Source organism: Rhincodon typus, chromosome 26 (assembly GCF_021869965.1).
Source record: "Rhincodon typus isolate 14 chromosome 26, sRhiTyp1.1, whole genome shotgun sequence".
Taxonomy (NCBI): domain Eukaryota; kingdom Metazoa; phylum Chordata; class Chondrichthyes; order Orectolobiformes; family Rhincodontidae; genus Rhincodon; species Rhincodon typus.
In genome coordinates, this window is record NC_063357.1 from 7,717,076 (window position 1) to 7,743,236 (window position 26,161).

General features: G+C 41.3%; 1 protein-coding gene across 1 annotated transcript in view; it reads left to right on the forward strand.

Annotated features, from left to right (window-relative positions):
* The window catches only part of LOC125486120 (multidrug and toxin extrusion protein 1-like), a 52,939-nt gene that overhangs the window by 13,465 nt on the left and 13,313 nt on the right, over nucleotides 1-26,161 (forward strand). The window contains exons 3-10 of the mRNA XM_048612340.1: nucleotides 10,350-10,419; nucleotides 12,075-12,222; nucleotides 15,780-15,822; nucleotides 16,769-16,813; nucleotides 19,984-20,081; nucleotides 20,208-20,305; nucleotides 21,033-21,146; nucleotides 23,181-23,248. Coding sequence (XP_048468297.1) covers nucleotides 10,350-10,419; nucleotides 12,075-12,222; nucleotides 15,780-15,822; nucleotides 16,769-16,813; nucleotides 19,984-20,081; nucleotides 20,208-20,305; nucleotides 21,033-21,146; nucleotides 23,181-23,248 — 684 coding nt within the window. The remainder of the gene's footprint in view (nucleotides 1-10,349; nucleotides 10,420-12,074; nucleotides 12,223-15,779; nucleotides 15,823-16,768; nucleotides 16,814-19,983; nucleotides 20,082-20,207; nucleotides 20,306-21,032; nucleotides 21,147-23,180; nucleotides 23,249-26,161) is intronic.

Sequence of the window (26,161 nt, forward strand, 5' to 3'; positions counted from 1 at the left end):
GTAACTCCAGACCCACAGCAATGTGGTTGACTCTGAACTGCCCTCTGGGCAATTAGGGATGGGCAATAAATGCTGCCTGGCCAGCAACATCCTCATCCAGTGAGTGAATAAAAACAATCAGCCACGGGCATTCTGGAAGCTAGGAAATACAGAGTTTATTTTGTTAAAAAGATGAGGCACTGATAAAATAAAATAAAGAACTGCAGATGCTGGAAATCTGAAACATAAACAGAGAGAAATATATACTCAGCAAGTCTGGCCTCATCTGAGTAGAGAAAAACAGGGTTAATGCTTCGAGTCCAGTGACACATTGTCTGTATGTGAATGAGAGAAAGTTAGCAGGAAGGTAGAGTAGGCACATAGGATGGCAAGAGGCATGTTAGTCTACGTTTCAATAGGATTGGCTTGTGTCTTGCTGCAATTCCTTACGGTTTTGGTGAGATAACATCTGGAATACTTCATAGAGCTTTGGTCTCCTTACCCAAGGAAGGATGTAGTTGCAGTAAAAGTTCATTAGACTGACCACTGGAGTAAGAAGGTTACTCTATGAGGAGAGATTGAACACACTGGTCCTGTACTCTTATAGGGATAAGAAAAATGAAAGGTGACTTCAGTAAAATGATTAAAATTCTTAAGTGGCTTGACTGGTTACGGTCTAGAACCAGGGACACAGTTGAAGAATAAGGAGTTGGTTAGTTTGGAGTGAGATGAGTGCTAATGTCAGTCAGAGATTTGTAATTCTTTGGAATTCTCGACTGTGGATGATCAATTATTGAGGGAATTCAGGACTGACATTTGGCACAAAGACATGAAGGGATCTGGGATCATGTGATGGAAGTGGAGTTGAGTCAAAGATCAACCATAACCTTCATTAAATGGTGAAGCAAGTTGGACAGACTGTATAGCCTAGTCCTGCTCCTATTTCTGATGTCCTTGTTGGCTTGCTTCAATGAACTGGCTGGGGTACAGTTCCAACTCTTCTTGCACTTTACCGACAAGGCCATTCTCCATGTTCGAGCGTTAACAGCAGCTGCCAACAGGCCATGCAACAACAGTCAGCATTACAATGAAGCCTGGTCTTGTCCTTTCCCAATATTTACATGCCCCTGCATGACCAACATGTTCCATTAGCATTGGGTGTGGGAAACATGCAAACTTCCTTTAACAATTTTAAACTGTCCTGAGTTCAAGCTCTTCTAAGCAGGTTATTCAAATCTTCAAACTTATTTGATAAAATGTAAAGGATCTCCAAAATAGTATATAGTATCAACCATGGGCTTCAAAAAACCATCCTTTTTAAAGATACACCCAAAATAGATAGACAGTCAGGCACACGCGCTCGAGAAAGCAAACCCGAAAATCTTTAATAATATAGGCATAAACGAGCCGTCTTTACGTAAAGTATTTTGCAAACTCAATTTGCAAAGCAGCCAGTTGTCAGCATTTGTGGTTGTAAATTTTGTCAGGCTCAGTTTTGGCATGGTTATGTGTGTTATATGTGCCGAACCGTGACGTATCGTTCAGAAACCTTTCTGACAGAAGTTGTAGAACAAAGTGCTTCAGGTAAGGTTCTAATAAACAACTATTTAAAAGCATTTGGAAAAGTATATGTTAGACTGTAATTCAGCAACCTGAATCAAGCTCATCCTGTAACAGGAGGAATTAAGCAGCAGGAAGCTTCACTCTGTTTTTGTAACAGCACTGACCCAGGCTGTCTGTACTGAATGTGATTGTAGGAAATTTATGGTGGACTCTTCTATCTGACAGTTTCTTGGCAAATATATTTGGACAGGCTAGGAGAAAGTGAATTTGGTGTACACTGCATGTTAAATGACGACATCTCGGTGTCTCTCCATGTAGTCTGTTCCCGCTCGGTGTGAGATGAAACTGTATCAAATTCTCCATTGACTGTCCTGATGGCCGTTATTCTCTGCAGGGTATTGGCCAAGCTGGGGTTATAAATGTTAACGTTGTGCGTGAGGCTCTTTACTCTTGATTGAAAAAGGCTGTGGGATATTTCATTCTCCAATGAGCAATTAGTGCTGGCCTTGGCAGTAACAAGCCATATTCTTTGAATGAAGATGTCTTTAAAAATTTACAGTGGCATGAATATTAACATCCTTGCCATTCCATTTAGCTACACGTTGATTACCTCATAAAATGTAATTAATCCAGTTGAGTTGACATGGAACCCATTGCAAACTGCCCTTTATTAGTTAGGGCATTGAGTTTAAGAGCAGGGAGGTTATGCTGGAACTGTATAAAACATTTGTTAGGCAATATCTGGAGTATTGTGTGCAAGTTCTGGAATCCACATTATAGGAGGGATGTCATAGCACTGGAGAGGGTGCAAAGATTTACCAGGATGTTGCCTGGGCTGGAGAGTTTCATATATGAAGAGAGACTGAACAGTCTGGAGTTGTTTTCCTTGGAGTAGAAGTCTCTGAAAGAGGACATGATTGAGATGTATAAAATTATGAGACATGTAGACAGGATAGACGGGAAGAAACTTTTTCCTTTTATGGAGGGTTCAATGACTCTGGGTGTATAGATTTAAGGTAAGGGGCAGGAGGTTTAGAGAGAATGTGAGGAAGACTTTCTTCACTCAGAGGGTGGTGGGAATCTGAAATTCACTGCCTACAATGGTGGTGCAGGCAGAAATCCTTACAACATTTAACAAATATTTAGTTTTACACTTGGCAAGGCATGTAGGGCTATGGGCCAAGAACTGGAAAATGGGACTGGCTCAGGCTTGATGGGCTGAAGGGCCATTTTCAGTGCTGTAGACCTCTATGACTTGATGTCTGTAAACCCATACAGCATGTTCCAGGTCAACTAATGGTTTTGCAAACATTTACTCATTTAATCTGAATGACTCAATTCACATCACAAAACACCAGATACTTTTTTTTTGTGACATCTAAAATGATATTCCATTCCGACTTATTTGACAGTAAATGAGATGCCCCGAAGTCAGGAACACCTCATGAATATCTGAAGCATTCTTCCTTTTGCATGATCTTTTCTGTAAGGATCTGTTGAATTGTGTTGTATTGAGGATTCTCGAAAGCAAGAAAAGCACAAAATGCAAACTACCATTGCAGACCAAGCAGGGATTTTAACTTACATGTTCTCCGCAATTTATCCATAATTATTTCATAATTATCTAGATGTGGGAGAATGCCAGATACAACTACACTCACCGCTTTGTTGAAATATACATCAGAATTCCAGTTGTATTAGGAAGCCAATAAAATAAAAGCTACAAATATCTTGATTCATTACAATATTGTCTGCAAGTTATCCTAAAACCCTTTTCTCATTATCTGTATATTCACAACTCACTGGATTACAATTGATCATTTAAATTGGTTTTGTCACTTTGGAATTTCTGGGAGCTTTCTGTGTGCAAATTGGCTACATTTCTAGAATCCCACTGTAACTACACTTTAAAATTATTTTATTGGCCAGCTCTTTTGCTTGCTCTTTTACTTTTTCATTTAATTAAATTTTAACAGAATGAACTACTTTTGAAGCATAGAACGCTGCTATAATGTGCAAACATCTGAGCAACACTTGCGAGAGTACATAATGGAGAATTAATTGGTGATCAGCTGTTAATTTTAAATCTGAAATAGGTAAATTTTTGTTAAGCAAAGGTATGAAGGGATATGAGCCAAAGACAAGGATATTGGGTGAGGCTACAGATCAAAAGTGGGCTGAATATTCCTGTTCCTATGTAAGTAACTGGTCATTATTAAAGGGCAAATTAATAGCCATGTAACCAATACTTTATCCATTTGGCTGTTTGTGTTGAAGTTGTTTAAGTTTCATAAGTATTTAGTGTATAAGGGAATGAGTGACATGTAGGTGAGGACGCCAAATTTTTACCTTTAGCCTTTTCTACCAACAGTATGACTTTTTAAGCCAAACCAATCTCGTGAGACAGTAAAGCAAGGAATTACAAATTGTCCTTTCATTCCGAAAAGTGACCATTTTAGGAGATAATGCATGAACGCAACTTCTCAGTGTAGATCATATCCGACAGAACTCTGAGTATTTCCTTCATTTCACTATGTCACTTGAATGGACACCAGAAAATCATTAATAAGACTTCATCAGCAACAATGGAAGCTTTCAAAAACTTAATACAACTACTGCTTGTAACAGAGATTGAACATGCTGGAAACATTCAGCAGGCCTGCCAGCAACGCTGGAGAGAGAAACTGATTAATCATGTAATTAATGTGTGATTATTTACATGTAGCAATTCTGCAACAACATTGGCTCCTAAACATGGATGGTGAAAATCCTGCAGCTCTGAAAGAACAACCATTGAAAGTCAAGCAAAATTCTAGACTTGGAAATCGATGTTAGATTGTCACCATATGCTGCACTGAAAGGGAAGCCCCTGAAAGGGGGGTAATATGCTTGGGATGGTAGGTAGAACGGGGCTGTGGGAAGGGGATATCCAAATGCAAGAAGTAAAATAACTGAATTATTTTCCTTTTGCAGTGAAGGATTGGAAAAGTGAAGAATTCAATGGAACAGAACCCTGACAATGCTGTCCAAAAGTGTGGACCCTGCAGCAACTTGTTCTTGAGAACCATAAGGGGGTGGTTTCCTATCAATTTTTGGCAGGAAGTCAAAAATATATTCAAACTGGTTGGGCCTATGGTGAGTTTACAGCCACCTAATATCCTACTTCACACTCCACTTTCTCTGATTAGTAAACCCATGTATATCATCTCCTTCAATTATGGCTCTATAAGTCATTGAGCAGAACGTTTTCAGGGCTACACTGCTCCCAGTCACAGAACTAGCCATGGGTAGCATTTCGGTCTCTTGCTTTGCACAGATTCTCACGTTGAGTCCAATTACATTTTAAAGAGCTGTTGCAGTGCAGAATAAATATATGTGATCACGCGATGTAGTGAGGGGTGTGAGATCTTCAGTGGAGGAACCTGTCATCAGCCAGTGATGAAACGCTGATGGGCAGCCCACAAAAGAACCTCCTTGGAGGTTGCTCCTCACAGTTTGCTGCCCAAATCCCTTGCTATTAGTTATTGACAGTACAAAGGTGAACTAGAGTAATTTCAATTTCACTGGTGCACATAACATTGGAGTCACTTCGTTCATCTGTGCATCATCATTATTTGTTGAGACTAGTTTATTCAAACTGCTAAATGTATCAGAGCATACATGGTTACAGGGCAGTTGGACACATTTCCCTTATTATAGAAGGAACAATTTTTATAGAATCCCTACAGCGTGGAAACAAGCTCTTTGGACCAACAAGTCCACACCGATCCTCAGAGCATCCCACCCAGACCTATCCCCTGATAACCCTATAACCCCACCTAATCTACACATCCCTGATCACTACGGGCAATTTAGCATGGCCAGTCCACCTAGCCCGCACATCTAAATGTCCACTGAATGCAAAGCTGACAACATGTATGGAAGCTAATGTGGGAGGAAACTGGAGCACCCGGAGGAAACCCACGCAGACACGGGGAGAATGTGCAAGCTCCACACAGACAGTCGCCCGAGGGTGGAATCGAACCCGGGTCCCTGCCGCTGTGAGGCTGCAGTGCTAACCACTGAGCCACCGTGCCACCCCAATATTGTAGTTTCTATTCACTTTTTATTGAATATTCATGATTGTGTGCAATGTTATATTTGCCACTCTCATGGGAACTTGTAGGCTCAGCTGTCCCTCTCTCAAAGCGGTAATTGACATGTTGTAGGTGAACACAAAACCCTCTGTCAGACAACATCATGCGATCGACTCATATCACTGATGCCACCTGTTAGTTGCCACATTTTCTTACCCTTACGGCACCTACCCTAGACCCTCACCACACTCAGGGTGCCAACCCATGCCCAATTCCTTCCATCTTCTCCTACTCGCCTCGCTTGTGCCATAGAGATAAATAAGGAAGCTCAAGCTCAACTGCACACAGCCAGGTGGTGACGCCACCTTTCAACAAACAGGACACCTCAAAATTCATGTGTTCTGCTGACTTCATCTCACCTAACCCTAACCATAACCCTAACCATAACCCTAACCCTATCGCTTTTTTGAAACAAAAAGGTTTACGCAAATGACAATTCAGTGCTTCAAATATCAATGCTGGTGTGGGGTGCATGCAATGTTATGGAGATACCATTGAATTAATCTCTGCAGTGCAGTTTGCCAGTGGAACTTTGTACCCTGCATAACTCAGTCACCCTGCAGACTATGTTTCCTGCTCTTGCAGGCCTCATAACAGTCCCCCATTTATACAATGCCCTCCTCTGTGCCCAATTTCCGTTCATCCATTTATCCATTATTCACTCACTCTATTTATACAATTTGCTTACTCTATTCAGAGATACGCCTTACAGGTGGCCCTATTTAAAAGTGAAAATCCAATGCTTTTCTTTATTTTATTACTTCTAAAACAATCATTTCTCACTTGTGCGTCCTAATTCTTGAGCTTTTTATCAGTGAATTTGCCTGCATCAACCTTACCTCTTTCCTTCATGATTTTTAAAACTTCAATGAAATCATTGGAAAACTGTAACTATATTTGAGAAGGACAAAAGACAATTTCTTTCAGTAAGAAACGTTATTGATTGAATTCAAATATTCCCTAGAATTAAAAGAATATGATTAAAATTAATTGACTGTAAATGTTATTTCTCATTCATTTCCTTTCATAGATTTTGCCAAGGCTGATGGTAGCTCTCCTAAATATTGTCAACTTTGTATTCAGTGGACATTTAGGAAAAATTGAATTGATTGCGGTCAGTCTTGCTACTTTGGTGAGTTTATGTTAAGAATGTGCTCATTTACTAAAATAACGATGAAATTGCATTGCTTCCTACCAGTTTCGAGCTCAGTGCCTTTATCAGCTGATGAGATGTTCTTTGTGAAAAAGCCTGGTCTTTACCTGCTGCTCTCAATGGAAGGGCCACTAGAGCCCAGCAGTTGCTTCAGTGACCCCAGGCTAAAGAACAGGAACATCAGCTCGGTGTTCCAGCTCATCACCATTGTCTGTGACCCATCCTGGAAGTCCCATGTGTGTGGGGGGCATTGGGTGAGGGTGAGACTGGGCTCCGTCTTAATGCAGTCCATGGGGAGTTCACCCTCTGGCTCACACAGGAGGACGGCTCACTTGTGTCGGGCAATCGCTGGCTGGTGAGGTTCATGGAACTGGACCAACACCAACAACAACTTGCATTTATATAGCATATTAACATTGTAATAGGTCCTAGGGAAATTCTCACGGGGGTAATCAGACAAAAAAAGGCTTTAACACTTAATCAATGTTGAAGACACTAAAGCGGTGTGTTTTTTAAGGAATATCTCTACAGCAGGAGAGCCAGTAGACGAGACAGAGATTTACGGTGGAAATTCTGGAGTCACGACCAAGCACATGAAAGCACAACTGCCTATAGTTTAGTGAAGGAAGTGGGCAATACACAAAAGGCCTGAACTAGAGAAACACACAGATCTCAGTATGAGACATAAAAGCATAAGAACTAGGAGCAGGAGTAGGCCATTCAGCCCTTTGAACCTGTTCTGTCATTGAATACAATCATGGCTGATCTCATCTCAGCCTCAATGCAACTTTTTTGCCTGCTACCCATAACCCTTCAACCCATTACAAATTAAAAATCTATCTACTGCCTCCTTAACTTTATTCAATGTCCCAGCATCCATCATGCTCTGGGGTAGTAAATACCACAGATTCATGACCCTTTCAGAGAAGTAATTTCTCCGCATCCCTGTTTTAAATCTGCCATCCCTTATCCTAAAACTATAACCTCTCTTTCTAGAGTGCCCCACATGAAGAAACATCCTCTCCACATCTACTTTGTCAATCCCCTTTAGCATCTTATATATCTCAATTAGATCTCCTCTCTTTCTTCTAAACTCCAGACAGTATAAACTGGTCAATCTCTCCTCATAAGACAAACCCCTCATCTCTGGAATCAATCCAGTGAACATCCTCTGAACTGACTCTAATGCAACAACAGTCCTCCTGAACTACGGGGACCAAAACCGTACACAATCCTCCAAGTGCAGTCCTACAAATGCCTTGTACAGTTGCAGCAACACTTCCTTACTTTTATGCTTAATTCTGTTAGCAATAAATGGCAAAATTCCATTTTCCTTCCTTATTACCTGCTATACCTGCATACTAGTTTTCTGCAATTGATGCATGGGACCTTGATCCTTTACACCAAAGCATTCTGAAGTTTCTTTCCATTTAGATAGTAAGTTTCCTTTCTGGCCAAAGTGGGTAATCTCACATTTATCCACATTAAACTTCACCTGCCAATTTTTGGCCCATTCACCAAACCTATTCACATTCATTTGTAAATTTCTTATTTCTTCATTGCAACTTACTTTCCCCCAATTTTAGTGTTGTTTGCAAATTTGGCTATAGTCCTTCTATCCCTGCACCCAAGCCATCAATGTAGATTGTAAATAGTTGGGGACCCAAGGACTGAACCTTGTGGCACCCGCTTAACTACGTTTTGCCAATCAGAAAAAGACCTATTTATCTCAACTCTCTGCTTTCTGTTGGTTAGATTTTTGAACGTTAGAACTAGACGGCATAGCGTCAAAGTAAGGGGGAGCAGATTTAGGACTGAGTTGAGGAGGAACTTCTTCACCCAAAGGGTTGTGAATCTGTGGAATTCCCTTCCCAGTGAAGCAGTTGAGGCTTCCTCGTTGAATGTTGTTAAGGCAAAACATAGATTTTTGAATAGTAAGGAAATTAACGGTTATGGTGAGTGAGTGGGTAAGTGGAGCTGAGTCCATGAAAAGATCAGCCATGATCTTATTGAATGGTGGAGCAGGCTCGAGGGGCCGGATGGCCTATTCCTGTTTCTATTTCTTATGTTCTTATGTTAGCCAATCCTCCATCCAAAATAATAAATTATCCTAACCCCATGTGATCTCACCTTATGTGTAAACCTTTTGCAATACCTTATCAAATGTCTTGTGGAAGTCCAGATATACTACATCTACAGAATCTCCATTGCCCACCTTGCTTGTTAATTTTCAAAGAACTCTAGCAAATTAGTCAAACATGATTTACCTTCATAAAATTGTGCTGACACTCATGGATTTTTGTCTTTCCAAATGTCCTATTATTAGTTTCTTAATAATGTATTTTAATAATTTTCCAATGAGAAATGGTCTATAGTTTCTTACTTTCTACCTCCCTCCCTTTTTGAAAGGGAATTATATTAGCATTTTTCCAATCTTCCCCCGATTTGTTGCACAATATATTGCTACAAGAAACAATCTCTAATACATTCAATAATACTTTCTCCTTTGAGTCTACCCTTGTCAATTTGATTAATCCAGTCGACATATTACAATCACCCATGATTTCTGCTGTATCTTTCTTACAAGCCCGTAGCACTTTCTGGTTTATACTATGCCCCACTGTTGGACTACTGTTTGAGGACTTATAGATTACTCCCAGCAGGGACTTCTTTCCCTTGCTATTTGTTATTTTACCCAGACTGATTCTACATCTTGATCTTCAGTGCTGTTTAAATTTCTCACCACAATACTGATCTCGTCCTTTACTAACAAAGCTACATCACCTCCCTTTCCTTCCTGTCTATCCTTCTGAAACACTGACTACACTTGATATTCAATTCCTAAACCTGGTCTCCCTGCAACCATGTCTCAGTGATCATCAGCAAATCATTCACGTTTGTCTGAATTTGCATGGTTAACTCGTTAATCTTGTCCTGAATGCTTCATGCATTCAAATACAAAGCCTTTAAGTTTGCTGTCTCATCAAATGTCCTGACTCTTTTATGATTCCTTGATGCAATATAACACGCATACATTCTGTCCCTTCCTTTTCTCTTCTCATCACTGAGCTGCCTTGTCCTTTCACTCTGATTTTCTAATTTTCCAACAACCCCGCCCTGAAATATTTAGTTTAGTTTACAGTGTTGTAGGGATAGAACTGACAAATAAGAATTCTAACGTTGAGGCGTAGATTGGACTTGGGAGCCAACGGAGGTCAAGGGAACAAACTCATGGAACTTGGGAGAAGTTTGAGGTCGGGAAACAGAGTTTTGGGTGTGCTCAAGATTAGGGGAGTTGGAAGATTGGATGCCAGCTAGAAAAAACATTGAATCAGTCGAGTCTGAAGCAAAGTAAAGAGTATTATGAATTGGCACCTATTGAAGAAGGAGAGACAAAAAGTAAAGAATGGGCAAAAAGAAAACAAATAAAATCCTACTTACTGTTATTTTATAACTTATTTGCATTGTATGTATGACAATATTGTTAAATGCTTCCTTTTCTTTATTCTTTTGGACAGATAATTAGTGTATTAGGTACCTCCGTAGGTATTGGCCTGTGTATGACATGTGACACCTTCATATCTCAGGTAGGTACAGCTAACTCCAGGCAATGTAAGGGGTGGTGAATACTTATAGCTACAATAAGTTTGTTATATCAGAGGTGAATAAATCTTAACATAATGGTAGATAAATCTCCAGGATCTGATCAAGTGTATCGCAGGATGTTGTGGGAGGTTAGGGAGGAAATTGTGGGGCCCCTAGCAGAGATACTTGTATCATCTATAAACACGGAGGAAATGCTGGAGGATTGGAGGGTGGCTAATGTTGTGCCATTGTTTAAGAAAGGCTGTAAGGAGAAGCCTGAACACTATACATCTTTGAGTCTGACATCGATGGTGGGTAAGTTGTTGGAGGTAATTCTGAAAGATAGGATTTATATGCATTTGGAGAAGCAAGGATTGATTGCTAGTGTAAGGTTGCTATACTTGTCCTTAACACTGTTAAGCTTTGGGTAGGAAAATGATCCAGCAATTCTGAAACAACAAGTAAGCATTCATCTAAGAGAACAGCTTAGTATTTTATGCAAAATACTGCCAACAAGGCAATGCTCCATTATTACTGCACTATTGACTGATTGATTTTATTATCACATGTACCAAAATACAGTGAAAAGCTTTGTTTACAAGAAGTTCAGGCAGATCACAGTAAGCAAAGGATGTACAGATCAAAAAAACTTAGAGGCATACAGGTTACTTTGCAGGTTAGTAATTTTTACAGATTTAGAATTTAAGTTTAAAAGTGTAGAACGATTATAGGAAATTTTAGAGTCAGATCTGCTGTAGGAGCTCGCACGGAGTCGTCCCATGTCTGCGCCATCTTGCATCTTGGAATATCATCCTAGATTTTTGTGGTATTAATCTTCAGAATAGGATGCAAGCAAATAACTTTCTAATTCAGGGATGAGCATGTTATCCTCTGAGCCACAGCTGGAGTGGAATGAAGCATCCAAGGGTATATGAGGGGACTTTGGATATTCTAGACATTGGTAATGACAGGCATCAGCTTTTCATCCCAAAGTTGATCATGAAGTAAGCGAAAACATTTGAGAAATATTTTTGAGCTTTGTTGTCTCTGCTTGTCATTACCTCAGAATGCGGTGGATACTGGGACACTGAGTAAATTTAAGGACGTAGACAGATTTTTAATTAGTAGCAGGTTGAAGGGACATGGAGAGCTGGCGGGAAAGTGGAGTTGAGGCCAAGATGAGAGCTGCATGGCTGTATTAAATGGTGGAGCAGGCTTGAGGGGCTGAATGGCCTAATCCTGGTCCTAGTTTTTATGGGAACATTGAGAAAGTTTGCAAAAGATTTCCTTAGGGGCTGAGGTAGAATTCATAATGGAGCAAATGGTTTAATGGAAGATCAGGATGGACAGATCAAATTGTCTTTTAAAATTCCAAGCTTTCTAATACTTGTTTCCAATTGATCTTTCTTCCCATTGTTATAGAAATGAAGTAGTTCAAAAGCACTTTATACTCCTGTGGTTCTCATCTGAATGTATCTGGATTGTTTAATCCTAACCATGAATGGAATTTAGTCATTTTGGTTTAGTTAGGTGAAATGTATCTTCTAAATTTTCAACAATAGTTTAGTCATTGTAGAAAACAAATGGTGGCTATCAGAATGTGATGCGCTGGTCAATATTGATCCAATTCTCTTTAACGTTTTGTTCTGATTTTCAAATTTACGGCAGTAAGAACCTGAAGCGAATCGGAGTGATTCTCCAACGAGGGATTCTCATTCTCCTGATCGCCTGCTTTCCCTGCTGGGCTTTCTTCATAAACACTAAACACATTTTATTGGCTTTCAAACAGTCTCCTCAAGTGGCCAAGTGAGAGTCTTGTTTATATTTTATTGCAAAAGAGAAACAAAATAATCACATTTGTGTCACAGAAAGGAGACCGACTGGTGGTTCAATCATCAAATGTTTAATGAATGCAAGTGTTGGGTCAAAGGGAATGCTGGGATAGTGGTTATCATTGCCCATCTACCTTTAGTGTGGGGGGGGGCTGCAATCTCAGCTGGATCAGTATCAACCAGAGACCATGAAGAGTGAACTAATGAAATGGTGAGTCAACCATCTCTTCACCTTTAACAGTACCATAGTTAGAGAATATCAGCATGCATTTCATTGAGTCCCTACAGTGTGGAAGCAGGCCATTCAACCCACTGAGTCCACATCAACCCTCCGAAGGATAGCATCCCACCCAGACCCACCTATTCCTGTAACCCTGCATTTCCCATGGCTAACCCAACTAGCCTGCACATCTCTGCACACTACGAGCAATTTAGCATGGCCAATCCACCTAAGCTGCACATCTTTGGACTGTGGGAGGAAACTGGGGCACCCAGAGAAAACCCACACAGACACAGACAGAACGTGCAAACTCTACAAGTTGCTCGAGGCTGGAATCAAACCCATATGCCTGGCGCTGTGAGGCAGCAGTGCTAACCGCTGAGCCACCATGCCGTCCTATTTGTGGATCATTTCAGAATAGGTCCTGGCTGTTTCTTTGGAAAAGCAATCCAGTTAGGAACAGCATCGACAGTGAATATCTACCAATCACATGCTGTCTCCTTGTTTGCTTGATGGGAATTTTGTGACAATGCTGTCACTTTAAGAAATTATTTTGTCCTGGTGTTTTTAAGAGGTACTGAACTGTCCACTGAAGACGGCTTAAGTAAACAGCTTAGGAGGCCTTGGATTTTTTTTTTAACAGGCTGAATGGGTGTGGCCAGCTCGCACAGACTAGGCTTTCTAGTTTTTTGTAGCTGTAGCAGTCAGAAGCTGTTTGGGGTCCCAGAAGAGTTGGAAGCTTCAGTAAATGATTCCTAGCTGCTACTTTTGCTGAAATCTTTCTTGATGTTGTTTCCTCCTGGGTTGGAGAACTGCATGTAAGAATCTGTGTCTGAACTTGCCTTTTTGCCAAAGGGTGTATTTATGGGATGTTGCTATATTGGAACAGTTAATTAGGAATAGGTAATGTATATTTTATTTGGTTAAGTTTTCCAATAGAGGTAAGTTATTCTAAATTCCTCTTTCTTTTGTTATATTTTAACAATAGTGTTTAAATTAATTGTGTTTTGCTTAGTGTCGAGTTGTTTGACTAGTTGCATTGCATCTGGAGTAGGCATTTCAGATCACCTTTAAAATAAGAAAAAGTTAGAGTCTAGGCTACCTTCTTAAAATATTTTGGTCTGGTCTGGTCCGTAACAGAATAGGAATGATTTTAAATTTCAAAAGGGAAAATAATGCAACTAAAGGGCTCCATAAGACTGTAACCATAATTCATAGGGGCAGAAGTAGGCCATTTTGCCCATCAAGTCTGCTCCATCATTCAATAAGATCAGGGTTAATCTGATAATCCTTAACACCACCTTCCAGCCTTTTCCCATAGCCATTGAGTCATATTAAAGGGTTAATGATGGTACGGTAGGGTGTCTACAACTTCTCCAGTAACCTGTCAAACCCAGAAAATGCAGCTCTGAGGTTAGATAAAGACTAGTGGGATAAGCCAGTTGCATCTACCTTTCAAACAACAACAACCTTCCTTTTGTGATAACAAGGTATAGAGCTGGATGAACACAGCAGGCCAGGCAGCATCAGAGGAGCAGGAAAGCTGACATTTCGGGTCTGGATCCTTTTTCAGAGATGGGGAAGGGGAATCTGAAATAAATAGAGAGAGAGGGGAGAGGTGATGATGGAATGTAGATAAAGGAGCAGATAGGTCAGTGTGCCTCAGTTGGTTGCATTTTTGCCTTTGCATCACAATATTTAGAGTTCAAGTCCCACTCCAAGTGCTGAACAGGAAGACCAGTGCAGCGCTGAGAGAACACCGCATTGCTGCAGGTAGAGGGTCTTTCTTATAAGACATTAAACCGACACTCTACCTGTCTGCTGGGTAGATGCCAATCATTGTAATGCACTATTTCACAGAGAAGGGGAGTTATTTGCAGTGTTCTTGCAGATATTTATTCCAATCAATGTCACTAAAAAAAGCACGTCTGGTCCTTATCACAATGTGTTTGTGGAAACTTGCCATGTGCAAGCTGTCTGCTGTATTTCCTACATTAACATTGAAACATAGAAGATAGGAGCAGGAGTAGGCCATTCATCTCCTTCAGCCTGCTCTGCATTCAATATAACCGTGGCTGATCATCGAGCTCAATACCCTAATCCTGACGTTTCCCTCCAACTCCCTCCCCCAACTATCCAATGATCCATTTAGCTGCAAGAGCTATATCTACCTTTTTCTTGAAAGTACATAATGTTTTGGCCTCAATAACTTTGAGTGGTGATGAATTCTGTTGGTTCTGGGTGAAGAAATATCTCCTCATCCCAGTCTTAAAAAGTTTACCCCTAATCCTTAAACTACGACCCCTGGTTCTGCATTTCCTCACAATCAGGAACATCACTCCTGCATCTAACCTGTCCAGTTATAGAGTCATATAGCATGAAAACAGACCCTTCGGTCCAACTCTTCCATGCCAACCAAATTTCTCAAACTAATCCAGTCCCACTTGCCTAGTCTTGTTAGAATTTTATAGTTTTTTTTTTGTGTGAGATTCCCCCTCATTCATCAAAACTCCAGTGAATACATTCCTAATGATTCAATCTCTCTTTACATTTCAGTCAGTCATTACAGTAGCAACTACGCTTCAAAAGTATTTCATTGGTTGTAAAGTGTAATGGGACGTCTGTTTGTTTGGAAAGGTGCTATTAAATGCAAAATCTTTCCTTCTTAATTAAACAAAATCTCATCAGTTCATGAATAAATGGGATTTCAATAGAGTTCCTGTTTCAGTTCATTAATCCTCTCCATATGTCCTGTCTGTGTTGCTCTGTAACTCACTGGCTGAAGGCATCTTTCAGTTGTTCGATTTGCGCTTTGATTTCTTATTGTCACATGCACCTAGTTACAGTGAAAAGATTTGTTTTGCGTGCAGTACAGGCAGATCATACCATACAAACTGCATTAGAGTAATAGAACAGAGCGAGGAATACAATGTTACGGCCGCAGAGAAGGTGCACAAAGAGTGAGATCAACATCAAATTTAATATTTTGAGATGTTCATTTTGGAGTCTAATAACAACGGGGAAGAATCTGTCCTTGAATCTGATGGTACGTGTGTTTAAGCTTTTGTATCTCATGCCTGATGGAAGAGGTTGGAATGTTTAACTGCCAGCAAGTCCTTGCAGTCACAAGGAGCTGCCTGATGAAAAACTGGGAAAGTGAGACTCAGACATCCTCTGATTCCTGTGTCTTAGCGGGAGGTAGATACAAAACACCAAACACATGACTACTTCAGTTAAGTTTACCTGCAGTTGCAGATAGTGATAGTCTACGGTTTCCCTGCTTTTAACAACATATTCTACTTTTCTTACAGCTTAGCTCAACTCTACGTGCTGATCAGTAGTTCTGGCCTTCCTGTAAGTTATGAATGCCTGTTGACTGTAACATACACACACACACGCACGAGAATGGAAGTCCTTCATTATTTGGACAGGCCAGAACAATCCAATAAGGAATATCACAACGGATTTCCCTGGATTTCGGGGGAATTTTACTATTCATCTCATCAGGATGAAGCAAATTAATGCAGATACTGGAATGTGAAATAAAAACAGAGAATTCTAGAAATACTCAATGGTTCAGACACTGTCTGTAGAGAGTAAAACAGATTTAGCAAGTCTATGACCTTTCGCTAGTACTGTCCTCAGTCAGGTAACACAAGTGCTAGTCTAGATGTGGAATGAACATCCTGAGAAAGTGGTGGATGTGGGTACAATTGCAACATGTAAAAGACACTTGGATAAGTACATGAATAGGAAAGGTTAGGAGGGATATGGGCCAGGAGTGGGCAGGTGAGACTAATTTAGTTTGGGGTTACATACGGCATGGACTGGTTGGACCGAAGGGTCTGTTTCCTTGCTGTATAACTCTATGACTCTATAAACCTACAGACTTTTATGAAGTGGAGATGATGGTTTTGGACTGGGGTGGATAAAGTCAGAAATCACACGACACCAGATTATAGTCCAACAGGTTTATTTAAAATCACAAGCTTTTGGAGCACTGCTCCTTCATCAGATGAAGCGAACGTTGGAAGTATGCTTGAAGTTATTTCACCTGATGAAGAAGCAATGCTCCCAAAGCTTGCGATCTTAAATAAACCTGTTGGACTATAACATGGTGTCATGTGAGTTCTGATTGTAGACTTTTAGACTGTGCAAATAGGCTGTAGTCATGGTGAACAGAAACCCAGCACAGGTCTGGGTGAAACTTTTGAAAAATGTCTGAATGTCTCTTTCTTTTCTACTTCATTACTGATTGATACACTACCTGCTGCTAATTGCTTCCAATATTTTCTCCTAGGCATTACTTCTTTATCAGTTGGAGCTCAGATATCTTCACAATCAGGTAAAAGTCACTGAATGTTGGAGTGTGCTTGAAATTACTTCAAAGGGATGCAATAAGATAGCATTGGGAGTTAAATAAAACAAAGAACTGTGGATGCTGAAGATCTGAAGCAACAATAGAACTTGCTGGAGAAACTCAGCTGGTCTGGCAGTATCTGTGGAGAGAGAAACTGAGTTAACGTTTCGAGTCCAGTCCTGAAGAAGGGTCAGTGGACTTGAAACATTAACTCTGTTTCTTTCTCCACAGATGTGGTCAGACTTGCTGAGTTTCTCCAGCAATTTCTGTTCTTGTATCATTGGAAGTTGTCAGTTCCATATCTCTTATTTCGGTGATCAATTGTGAATTGGTAGAAGATTCATAATAATTCAGCAACTAATCTGGAAAAGGTGGATTTAATCAAGCATCATTCCAAAGTATTAACAGCTTAGGAACAGGGCGTTCAGCCCAATAGATCCATGCTGATATTTGTGCTACATAGAATCTTACGACCAACTTTTGCTATTTCACTTGACCAACAGATTCCTTTATTCCTTCCTTTCGCATGTGGCCTCATCTAGCTTCTCCTTAACTGCATCTGTGATATTCACCTCAAATATTCCTAGTGGCTACATAATGAAACTGATTCCTAAGTACAAAGAGATCTATTGGAGGTCAGTTCCATCTTCACTGCTGGGCGGGATATTGGTGGAGTTGATCACTGACGCCCAATTTTCATGTCACTGAAATCAAAGAGATAAAAACAGATGGTTTCTGCAATGGGTGGGTGGGTGACCTGCTTTGTCAGATTATCAACCAGACTGTGAATGTGGAAATTCCTGCAGTGTCATTCAGTTTATGAATCTCAGTCTATCGCTAATTAGCCAAGTGGTAGGAGGTAGATCTTAACATTGTCACTTTAATATTTTTCTTAAATTCATTCATAGGATGTGGGCCAGCATTTATTGGCCATCCTTAATTACCCAGAAGGCAATTGAGAGTCAACCGTGGGTCTGGTGGCACATGTAGGCCAGACCAAGTAAGGATGGCAGATTCCTTCCCTAAAGGACATTAATGATACCAGATAGATTTTTTTCCTCAAAAATCAACAATGGTTTCTTGGTCGCCATTAGATTCTTAATTCCAAATTTTTATTGAATTCAAATTCCACTATCTGACATGGTAGGATTTGAACCAAGGTCCCCAAATAATTATTAGGTCCAGTGATAACGCTATTAGTTTGGTTGTAAGTTGTATAAATCTTTGGGTTCTGGAGAAGTCCCGAAAGATTGAAAAATGATCTGAGGGAGACAAAAAAAGAGATAACAATAGGCCGATTAGCCTAACATCGATTTTTGGAAATCAAATTTGGAATCAATTCTTAAGGAAATAATAGCAGAACATTTGGAAAGTCATAATCTAATCAAGTAGAGTCTGAATTGCTTGATGAAAGGGAAATTTATTTGAGTTTTTCGATGAAGTCTCAACCAGAGTGATTCATAGAATCCCTACAGTGTGGAAAGAAATGACTGTTTTTGTTGGTGCTCTTGACGTGGAGTGGATAGGTTTCCTAGACCCATCTTCCCAAACTTAAATGAATTCTGTGTCTAATTGTGTGGAGGATCCATCTGCAGTAGCTGCTGTAAGTAATTGGGCTAACACATCAGAGGAGAGTAATTTCTCCTTCATCTTTTGAAATGTTATGGTCTGATTTGAATGCCACTGTTGGCTACTCCAGTTCCATTTCTGCTCACTGATTGCCCCCACAATGTTGATCGTTGGGGATTCATTGATGGTAATACTACTGAATGTCAAGGGGCCAGAGTTACATTTTCTCCTGTTGGAGATGGCCATTGCCTGGCACTGTGATGCAAACTACTTGACACTTATCAGCCCAAGCCTGGACATTGTCCAGGATCTTGTTTCATTTGGGCAGGGACCGCTTCAGTATCTGAGGAGTCATGAATTGTGCAGAACTTTGTGCAGTCTGTGAACACACCACTTCTGACCTTATGATGGACGGAAGGTCATTGATGAAGCAGCTGAGAATGGTTAGGCCAAGGACGTGACCCTGAGGAACTCCTGCAATGATATTCCCCAGCAGAGATGACTGATGTCTCACAACCACAACCATCTTCTCCTGCGCTAGGTACGCCTCTAATCATAGAATCATAGAAACCCTACAGTGTGGGAGCAGGCCATTTGGCCCAATGACTTCACCCTGACCCTCCAAACAGCATCTCAACCAGACCCAGACCCCCTGCCTTCTCCCTGTAATCCTGCATTTCCCATGGCCAATCCACTTAACCTGCACATCCTTGGACTGTGGGAGGAAACCGGAGCACCTGGAGGAAAACCACGCAGACACGGGGAGAATGCGTAAACTCCACGCAGACAGTCGCCCGAGGGTGGAATTGAACCTGGGTATCTGAGGCAGCAATGCTAACCACTGAGCCACTGTGCCATCCAAAATCCCATGGACTCTACCTGGTTTGGCCTACATGTGACTCCAACCCACAACAATGCAGTCGACTCTTAACTGCCCTCTGGGCAATTAGGCATGGGCAATAAATGCTGCCTAGCCAGCAATGCCCTCATCCCATGAATGAATAAAAAATTTTTAATAAAAATAATCAATTTGCTATTCAGGACAAAAGCAATTCACCCCGGTTTCCTTATTGACAGGAAAATAACCCGATTTATTGTAAACTAACTTTATTCTTTAACAATTGGCAGAGTAAAATAAAAGATTATTAATTTACTAGAACATGATTTAAACTATAAACCATTAAAGCTCCAAATGCACATACACACACTCGTTCATGAAGAAGACAGATGGACAACAGGTGGTTTGATGGAAAAATTACAGCTTGCAAAATGTAGACAGGGAAAAAAAGCTCCAAAGATCAATGGTGTGAATCAAAAGGTGGAAAGTTATTTCCCATAGCTCTTTTGTTATTAGCAATATGGACAAGCTGTTGTCAATATATTGTTGATAGAATGATAGTCGATCTTCAATTTGATAGTTTTTTATAAGGTGAACTCAGGTCTTTTCTTGTATTAGAATTCTTTCCTTCAAATTTCTTGCTTTATTTTGTCCTCAGAACATAACCCAACGTTCTGGATTACTTGTCCAGTGACATTTCCACTCTGCCACTTCCACTAATAGCTTTATTGCTTTGTTTGTATCTCAGGGGATCACCATACGTCAGCTTTTTGTTGGTTTCATCACCAACGTCTTCAATGTTGTCATCAAATACACTTTCATCTATGTGCTAATGTTGGGAGTGCCGTAAGTAGCAAGAAGTATTGAAATTCTAAAATTTCATGTATATTCAAATCCTGTTTCTGACTAGTTAAGCATACAATGAGCTGACTTCTTTTGAAGTCACACTTAACACACAAATGTGTTTTCCAGGGGCTTGGCTGTTGCCAATATTACTTCTCAATACCGTCAAACTATTCTCCTGTTTGGATACATTCGATGGAAAAAGTTGCATGTTCAGACCTGGGCAGGTAGGTTTCAGGGAAGGTCACTTACAATTTTGGGTCATGGTGTGGAATGGGCGATTTCCTTTCAAATCCTCATTATACACTCCACAAGAGGTTTTTAATATGGCAGATCCATTGAGATAAACAGATCAATCGTGATCAAGGTATCATTTCATTGGAGGTGGTTCAGAGAATGTTCACTAGGATGATCCCTAAAGGAAGCGTAAATAGGTTGGTACTCTACTCACTGGAGTTTAGAAGAATGAGAGGCAATCCCATTGACACATATGGATTCTAACGGGGCTTTGACTGAGTAAGTGCTTAGAGGATGGAAGAGTGTAGGATCAGAGGGCATTATGTCAGAAAAAAGGTGCCAATTTAAGAATGAGATGAGAGGGAATTTCTTTTCTCAGAGTGATATGAGTCTTTGGAACTCCTTGCCACAGAGCGGGGTGGGGGCAGAGTCCTTATGTATGTTTAAAGCTGAGGTAAATAGATTCTCGATCAGTCAGGAATCAAGGGTTACAGGGAAAGGGCAGGAAAGTGGATGTGAAGAATCTCAGATCAGCCATGATCCAATTTAAATGTGGAACAGGCTCGAGGGATCGAACAATCTTCTCCTGTTCCTTTTTCTCATGGTCTTACGGTTCTTGTGGAGCCAGTTTGAAAGTTGAGGTGATGTGGAAGCTAGAAATAAATTTCTCTCATCCTTCTTTATACAGTGTTAGTAACGCAATTGTTTTGTCTGCAGGTTGGTCCATTGACTGCCTGCAGGAATGGGGTAACTTTCTACGCCTGGCAATTCCCAGTATGCTGATGATTTGTAGTGAATGGTGGGCATATGATATTGGAACATTCCTTGCAGGTAAATAAATAATTTTACTTTCCACTGTTATGAGATGGGCATGAGGGTGGCATGTGTCAGTTAACCCATATTCAGTCATTCAGGACTGAGATGAGAAGGAATTTCTTAACTCAGAGGATTATGAATCTTTGGAATTCTTTACTCCAGAGGTATGTTAAGGCTCAATCATTGAGTATATTTAAGGCAGAGGTTGATTACATTTCTAGAGTTTAATGATATCAAGGAAAGAGAGATCATATCTGAATGTAACATTGACGTAGATGATTAGTTATGACCTAATTGAATAGTGAGCAGTTTTGATGGGCTGAATGGCCTAACACTGCTCCTATTTTCCAATGTGGTGGGTGATCCACCTCGGCCTCCTCCTAGTTTGCTGTGTTGTTGACCTCAGGGAATAGCGACCTGGAGTAAACACTACCCTTCAGAGGAGAGGAAAATCCGAGGAAGCATCACTCTCAGACCATTCTTAGTATACCCTGGAAGAGGTTTCTGAGTGACATTGGCAGAACCTAGTAACTATGGTTGGAATCCGGCGAATCTCTCAGGGGTGGGAGACTAGCTGGGGCCAGGACACTTAACTGTGTGTGATGCCAATGTCAGCTTTTCACCGTGGGATCAATCTGTGCAATTTAGTTCGCAGGTGGAATGATGGTGGGTGCAACAAATAAATGAATGATCATCTTTTCCATGTACTTTTATACATAGCGGGTCACGGTGGCTGGGGGTTGCAGGCGGGTCCATAGTGATGCAGTGAAGATTGAAGGTGACGGAGGGGGTGATCAGAGGTAATTGTGTGAGGGTGCAGGATGTTGGCTTCCAGAGTGGGGGGAGGGGGTGAGTGTTGTTGGAGGGCAGCGCAGTGGCTACAGACCCCTGAAACTCTCAGACAATGAGGAGGATGCCACCAGTTTTCAGGAGATGAATATCTGATCAGGAGTCATGACACTATGACTTTCACCCCCATAATGCAACTGCATGGTTCTCATCCAGGACATAGTTTGCCATGCTTTTTTTTTATTCATTTGAGGGATGTGGGCATTGCTGGCTGGCCAGCATTTCTTGCCAATCCCTGGTTGCCTTTGAGAAGGTGTTGGTGAGCTGCCTTTTTGAACCACTGCAGTCCTCCTGCTGTGGGTTCCACAGTACTATTAGGGAGGGAGCTCCAGGTTTTTGACCCAGCTACAGTGAAGGAACAGCGATATATTTCCAAGTCAGGATGGTGAGTGACTTGGACAGGAACTTGGAGGTGATGGTGTTCTCATATATTTGCTGCCCTTGTTCTTCTAGATGGAAGTGGTTGGAAGGTGCTGCCTGAAGATCTTTGGTGAATTTCTGCAGTGCATCTTGTAGATAGTAAACACTGCTGCTACTGAGCGTTGGTGGTGGAGGGAGTGAATGCTTGTGGATGTAGTGCCAGTCAAGCGAGCTGCTTTGTCCTGGATGGTGTCAAGCTTCTTGGGTGTTGTTGGGGCTGTACCCATCCAGGCAAATGGGGAGTATTCCATCACACTCCTGACTTGTGCCTTGTAGATGGTGGGCAGGCTTTGAGGAGTCAGGGGGTGAGTTACACACTGCAGTATTCCTAGCTTCTGGCCTGCTCTTGTAGCCACTCTGTTAATGTAATGAGTCCAGTTGAGTTTCTGGTCAATGGTAACCCCCAGAATGTTGATAGTGTGGGATTCAGTGATGGTAACAGCATTGAATGTCAATGACCATGAATGCATAATTGGCTTGTCACTACTTGAATGTGGATGGCTATCTGTCCTACCTACTAGAGGAAGTGCTGCGTGACTCCAGTTCCAACATCAACAACCTCACTGCTACTGAAATCTCAGGCCCGTGTGAGTACCCCATCCTCTCCAATGAACAGAGCAAGGAAGTGATACATGTGATAGGAATGAAAGGTTAACATCAAACCAAAACAGAAACATAATAAATTTTTGTGCGTTCTGTTGAAAGCATGATATGCATTAAGTTAGTTCATCTCTTGACTCTAATTATTTTGGTAAAATTTAATTTGCTGTTTGTTCACAGGATTAATCAACGAAGTAGAACTCGGAGCACAGACTATTGTTTTACAGGTTATATTCATACTGTACAGGGTAAGTGTGAGGATTCCGTAAACTTAAAGCATCATTAGGGCAGGATTGACTGAAGAATACCAATTTTAACTCTACAAGACAGCTCAATTACTCTGAGCATTTGGGGAAATAAAACATTAACTGAAGGCTAAAATTTCTCCAATTTCACTGCACTTACAGGAAAGGACTGTTACATTCTATAGAATCTGGTCCATTACAGATAACTCACACTCAACTGAAAAGACACTGGTCCTTCAATCATGCCACTCATCCATTTGTAATGTTGTTAAGTGTCATTTCAAGAGTCACTAAAATATAATCAAAGGAGGAAGCCATTCAGCTCATTTTGCCTCAATAATGTTAGTTCTTCAAACAGAACTATCTTCTACAATATTATAAAACAAAGAACTGCAGATACTGGAGATGTGAAACACCAAAAAAAACACCCACAAGTTGCTGGAGAAACTCAGCAGATCTGGCAACATTTATGGAGAGAGAAACAGAGTTATTATTTTGACTCCAATGACACTTTTCCAGAACTGCTACAGGATCTCTAGAATCCCAGTTCTTTTCTTCATGATTACACAGTTTTTCCTTTGTTCTCCCTTTTTAAATATTTACTCGACTCCCTTGTAAAGGGCCTTATCATCTCTTCCTCAGGAGCTCCGCAATCTGAAGGTAAATGTAAAATTACCACAGTCCTACCAGACCATAGGGCTGCTCTCTCATTAGAGAGAGACAAATGGTGGTGGTTTAACCTGAGGGTCACCACGCCTCAGGCAAGGGGGGGGCATTGAATTCATGGAATAGCATCCCTACAGTGTGGAAACAGGCCCTTCAGCCCAACAAGTCCACACTGACCCTCAGAGCATCCCACCCAGACCCATCCCCCTATAACCCACCTCATCTACACATCCCAGGCAATTTAGCACGGCCAATCCACCTAACCAACACATCTGTGGACTGTAGGAGGAAGCCCACACAGACACGGGGAGAATGTGCAAACTCCACACAGACAGCCACCCGAGGCTGGAATCGAACCCACTGTGAGGCAACAGTGCTAACCACTGATCCAACACGCCACCCTAGAGAAGGAGAGTCCTTCATAGTAACCTCAGCCAGTGCAGGATAGTGGTTCAATCACCTTTGTTGGGGAAAAAAAAATTCTAACAACTCTTTTAGCTGTGAGGAGAGGTTGGAGAAACTTGGGTTGTTCTCACTGGAACGACAGAGGTTGAGGGGCGACCTGATCGAGGTCTACAAGATTGTGAAGGGCATGGACATAGCGGACAGTCAGAAGCTTTTTCCCAGGGTGGAAGAGTCAGTTACCAGGTGTCATGCGTTTAAGGTGCGAGGGGCAAGGTTTAAATGTGATGTACCAGGCAAGTTTTTTACACAGAGGGTGGTCAGTGCCTGGAACTCGCTACCGGGGGAGGTAGTGGAAGCAGATACGATAGTGACTTTTAAAGGGCGTCTTGACAAATACATGAATAGGATGGGAATAGAGGGATATGGTCCCCGGAAGGGTAGGGGATTTTAGTTGTGACGGGCAGCATGTCAATACAGCTTGGAGGGCCGAAGGGCCTGTTCCTGTATTGTAATTTTCTTTGTCCTTATTCTTTGTTTGTAACTCCACCTCTGTCTTTCTAATGTTAATTGGGAAAACAGTGGCCTAGTGGTATTATCGCTGGGCTGTTAATCCACTGACCCAGGTTCTGGGGACCTGGGTCTGAATCCTGCCATGGCAGATGGTGGAATTTGATTTGAACAAATATCTGGAATTAGAACCAGGAATCCATTGTCGATTGTTGGAAAAATCCATCTGTTTCACTAATGTCCTTTAGGGAAGGAAACTGCCATCCTTACAAAAACAGAAGTTACTGGAAAATCTCAGCAGGTCTGGCAGCATCTATGAAGAAAAAACAGAGTTGACGTTTCGGGTCCAGGGACCCTTCCTCAGAACTGAGTGTCACCGGACCCTAAACGTTAACTCTGGTTTTCGATAAGCATAGCGCCCTGAAAGATGTAATCTCCATTTGAGCTATAATTCAGACCCGAAATGTTAACTCTGGTTTTCGATAAGCATAGCGCCCTGAAAGATGTAATCTCCATTTGAGCTATAATTCAAGTACTGTTCTAGCACACAGTCGATCAGTAACATTAAGAATATCGGAATATCTGTAAGGTGGAAAAAAAAATTTTTGCCAAGCTGTTAGGACTGCTATCAGAAAGTTGGAGCACCAGTTGTAGGTTTATGGGAGCAACGTAACAGGGAGGAAGGTAGAATCAGGTAAGGTTGAGGGAAATGAATTCCAAAGGTAAGGACCTACATGGTGGAAATCAAAGCCACAAATGATTGAATGATGAAAATTGGGGGTGAGAAACCAGCTAGAATTATAGAGTCATAAAAATCCACAGCATGGAAACAGGCCCTCCAGCCCAACCTGTTCATGCTGCCCAGTTTTCATAATTAAACTAGTGCCATTTGCCTGTGTTTGGTCCATATCCTTCCAAATACATCCCATCCATGTACCTGTCTAAATGTTTCTTAGATGATAAAATTGTATTCGCTTCCACCACTACCTCTGGCAGCCTGTTCCAGACACTCACCAACCTCTGCTCCCTCTCACCTTAAACTATGCCCTCTAGTTGTAGAGGCCCCTACCATGGGGAAAAGCTGTCAGCTATCTACTTTATCTGTGCCCCTCATGATTTCATAAACTTCTATAAGATCACCCCTCAGTCTCCTATGCTCCAGGAGAAATATGTGCCAGCCTGTCCAACCTGTCCTTATAACTCAAACCTTCCAGTCCAGGTAGCATCCTAGAAAAGAGATAACAAAGTGTAGAGCTGGATGAAAACAGCAGGCCAAGCAGCATCAGAGGAGCAGGAAGGCTGACATTTTGGCCTAGAAGGGTCTAGGCCCGAAACATC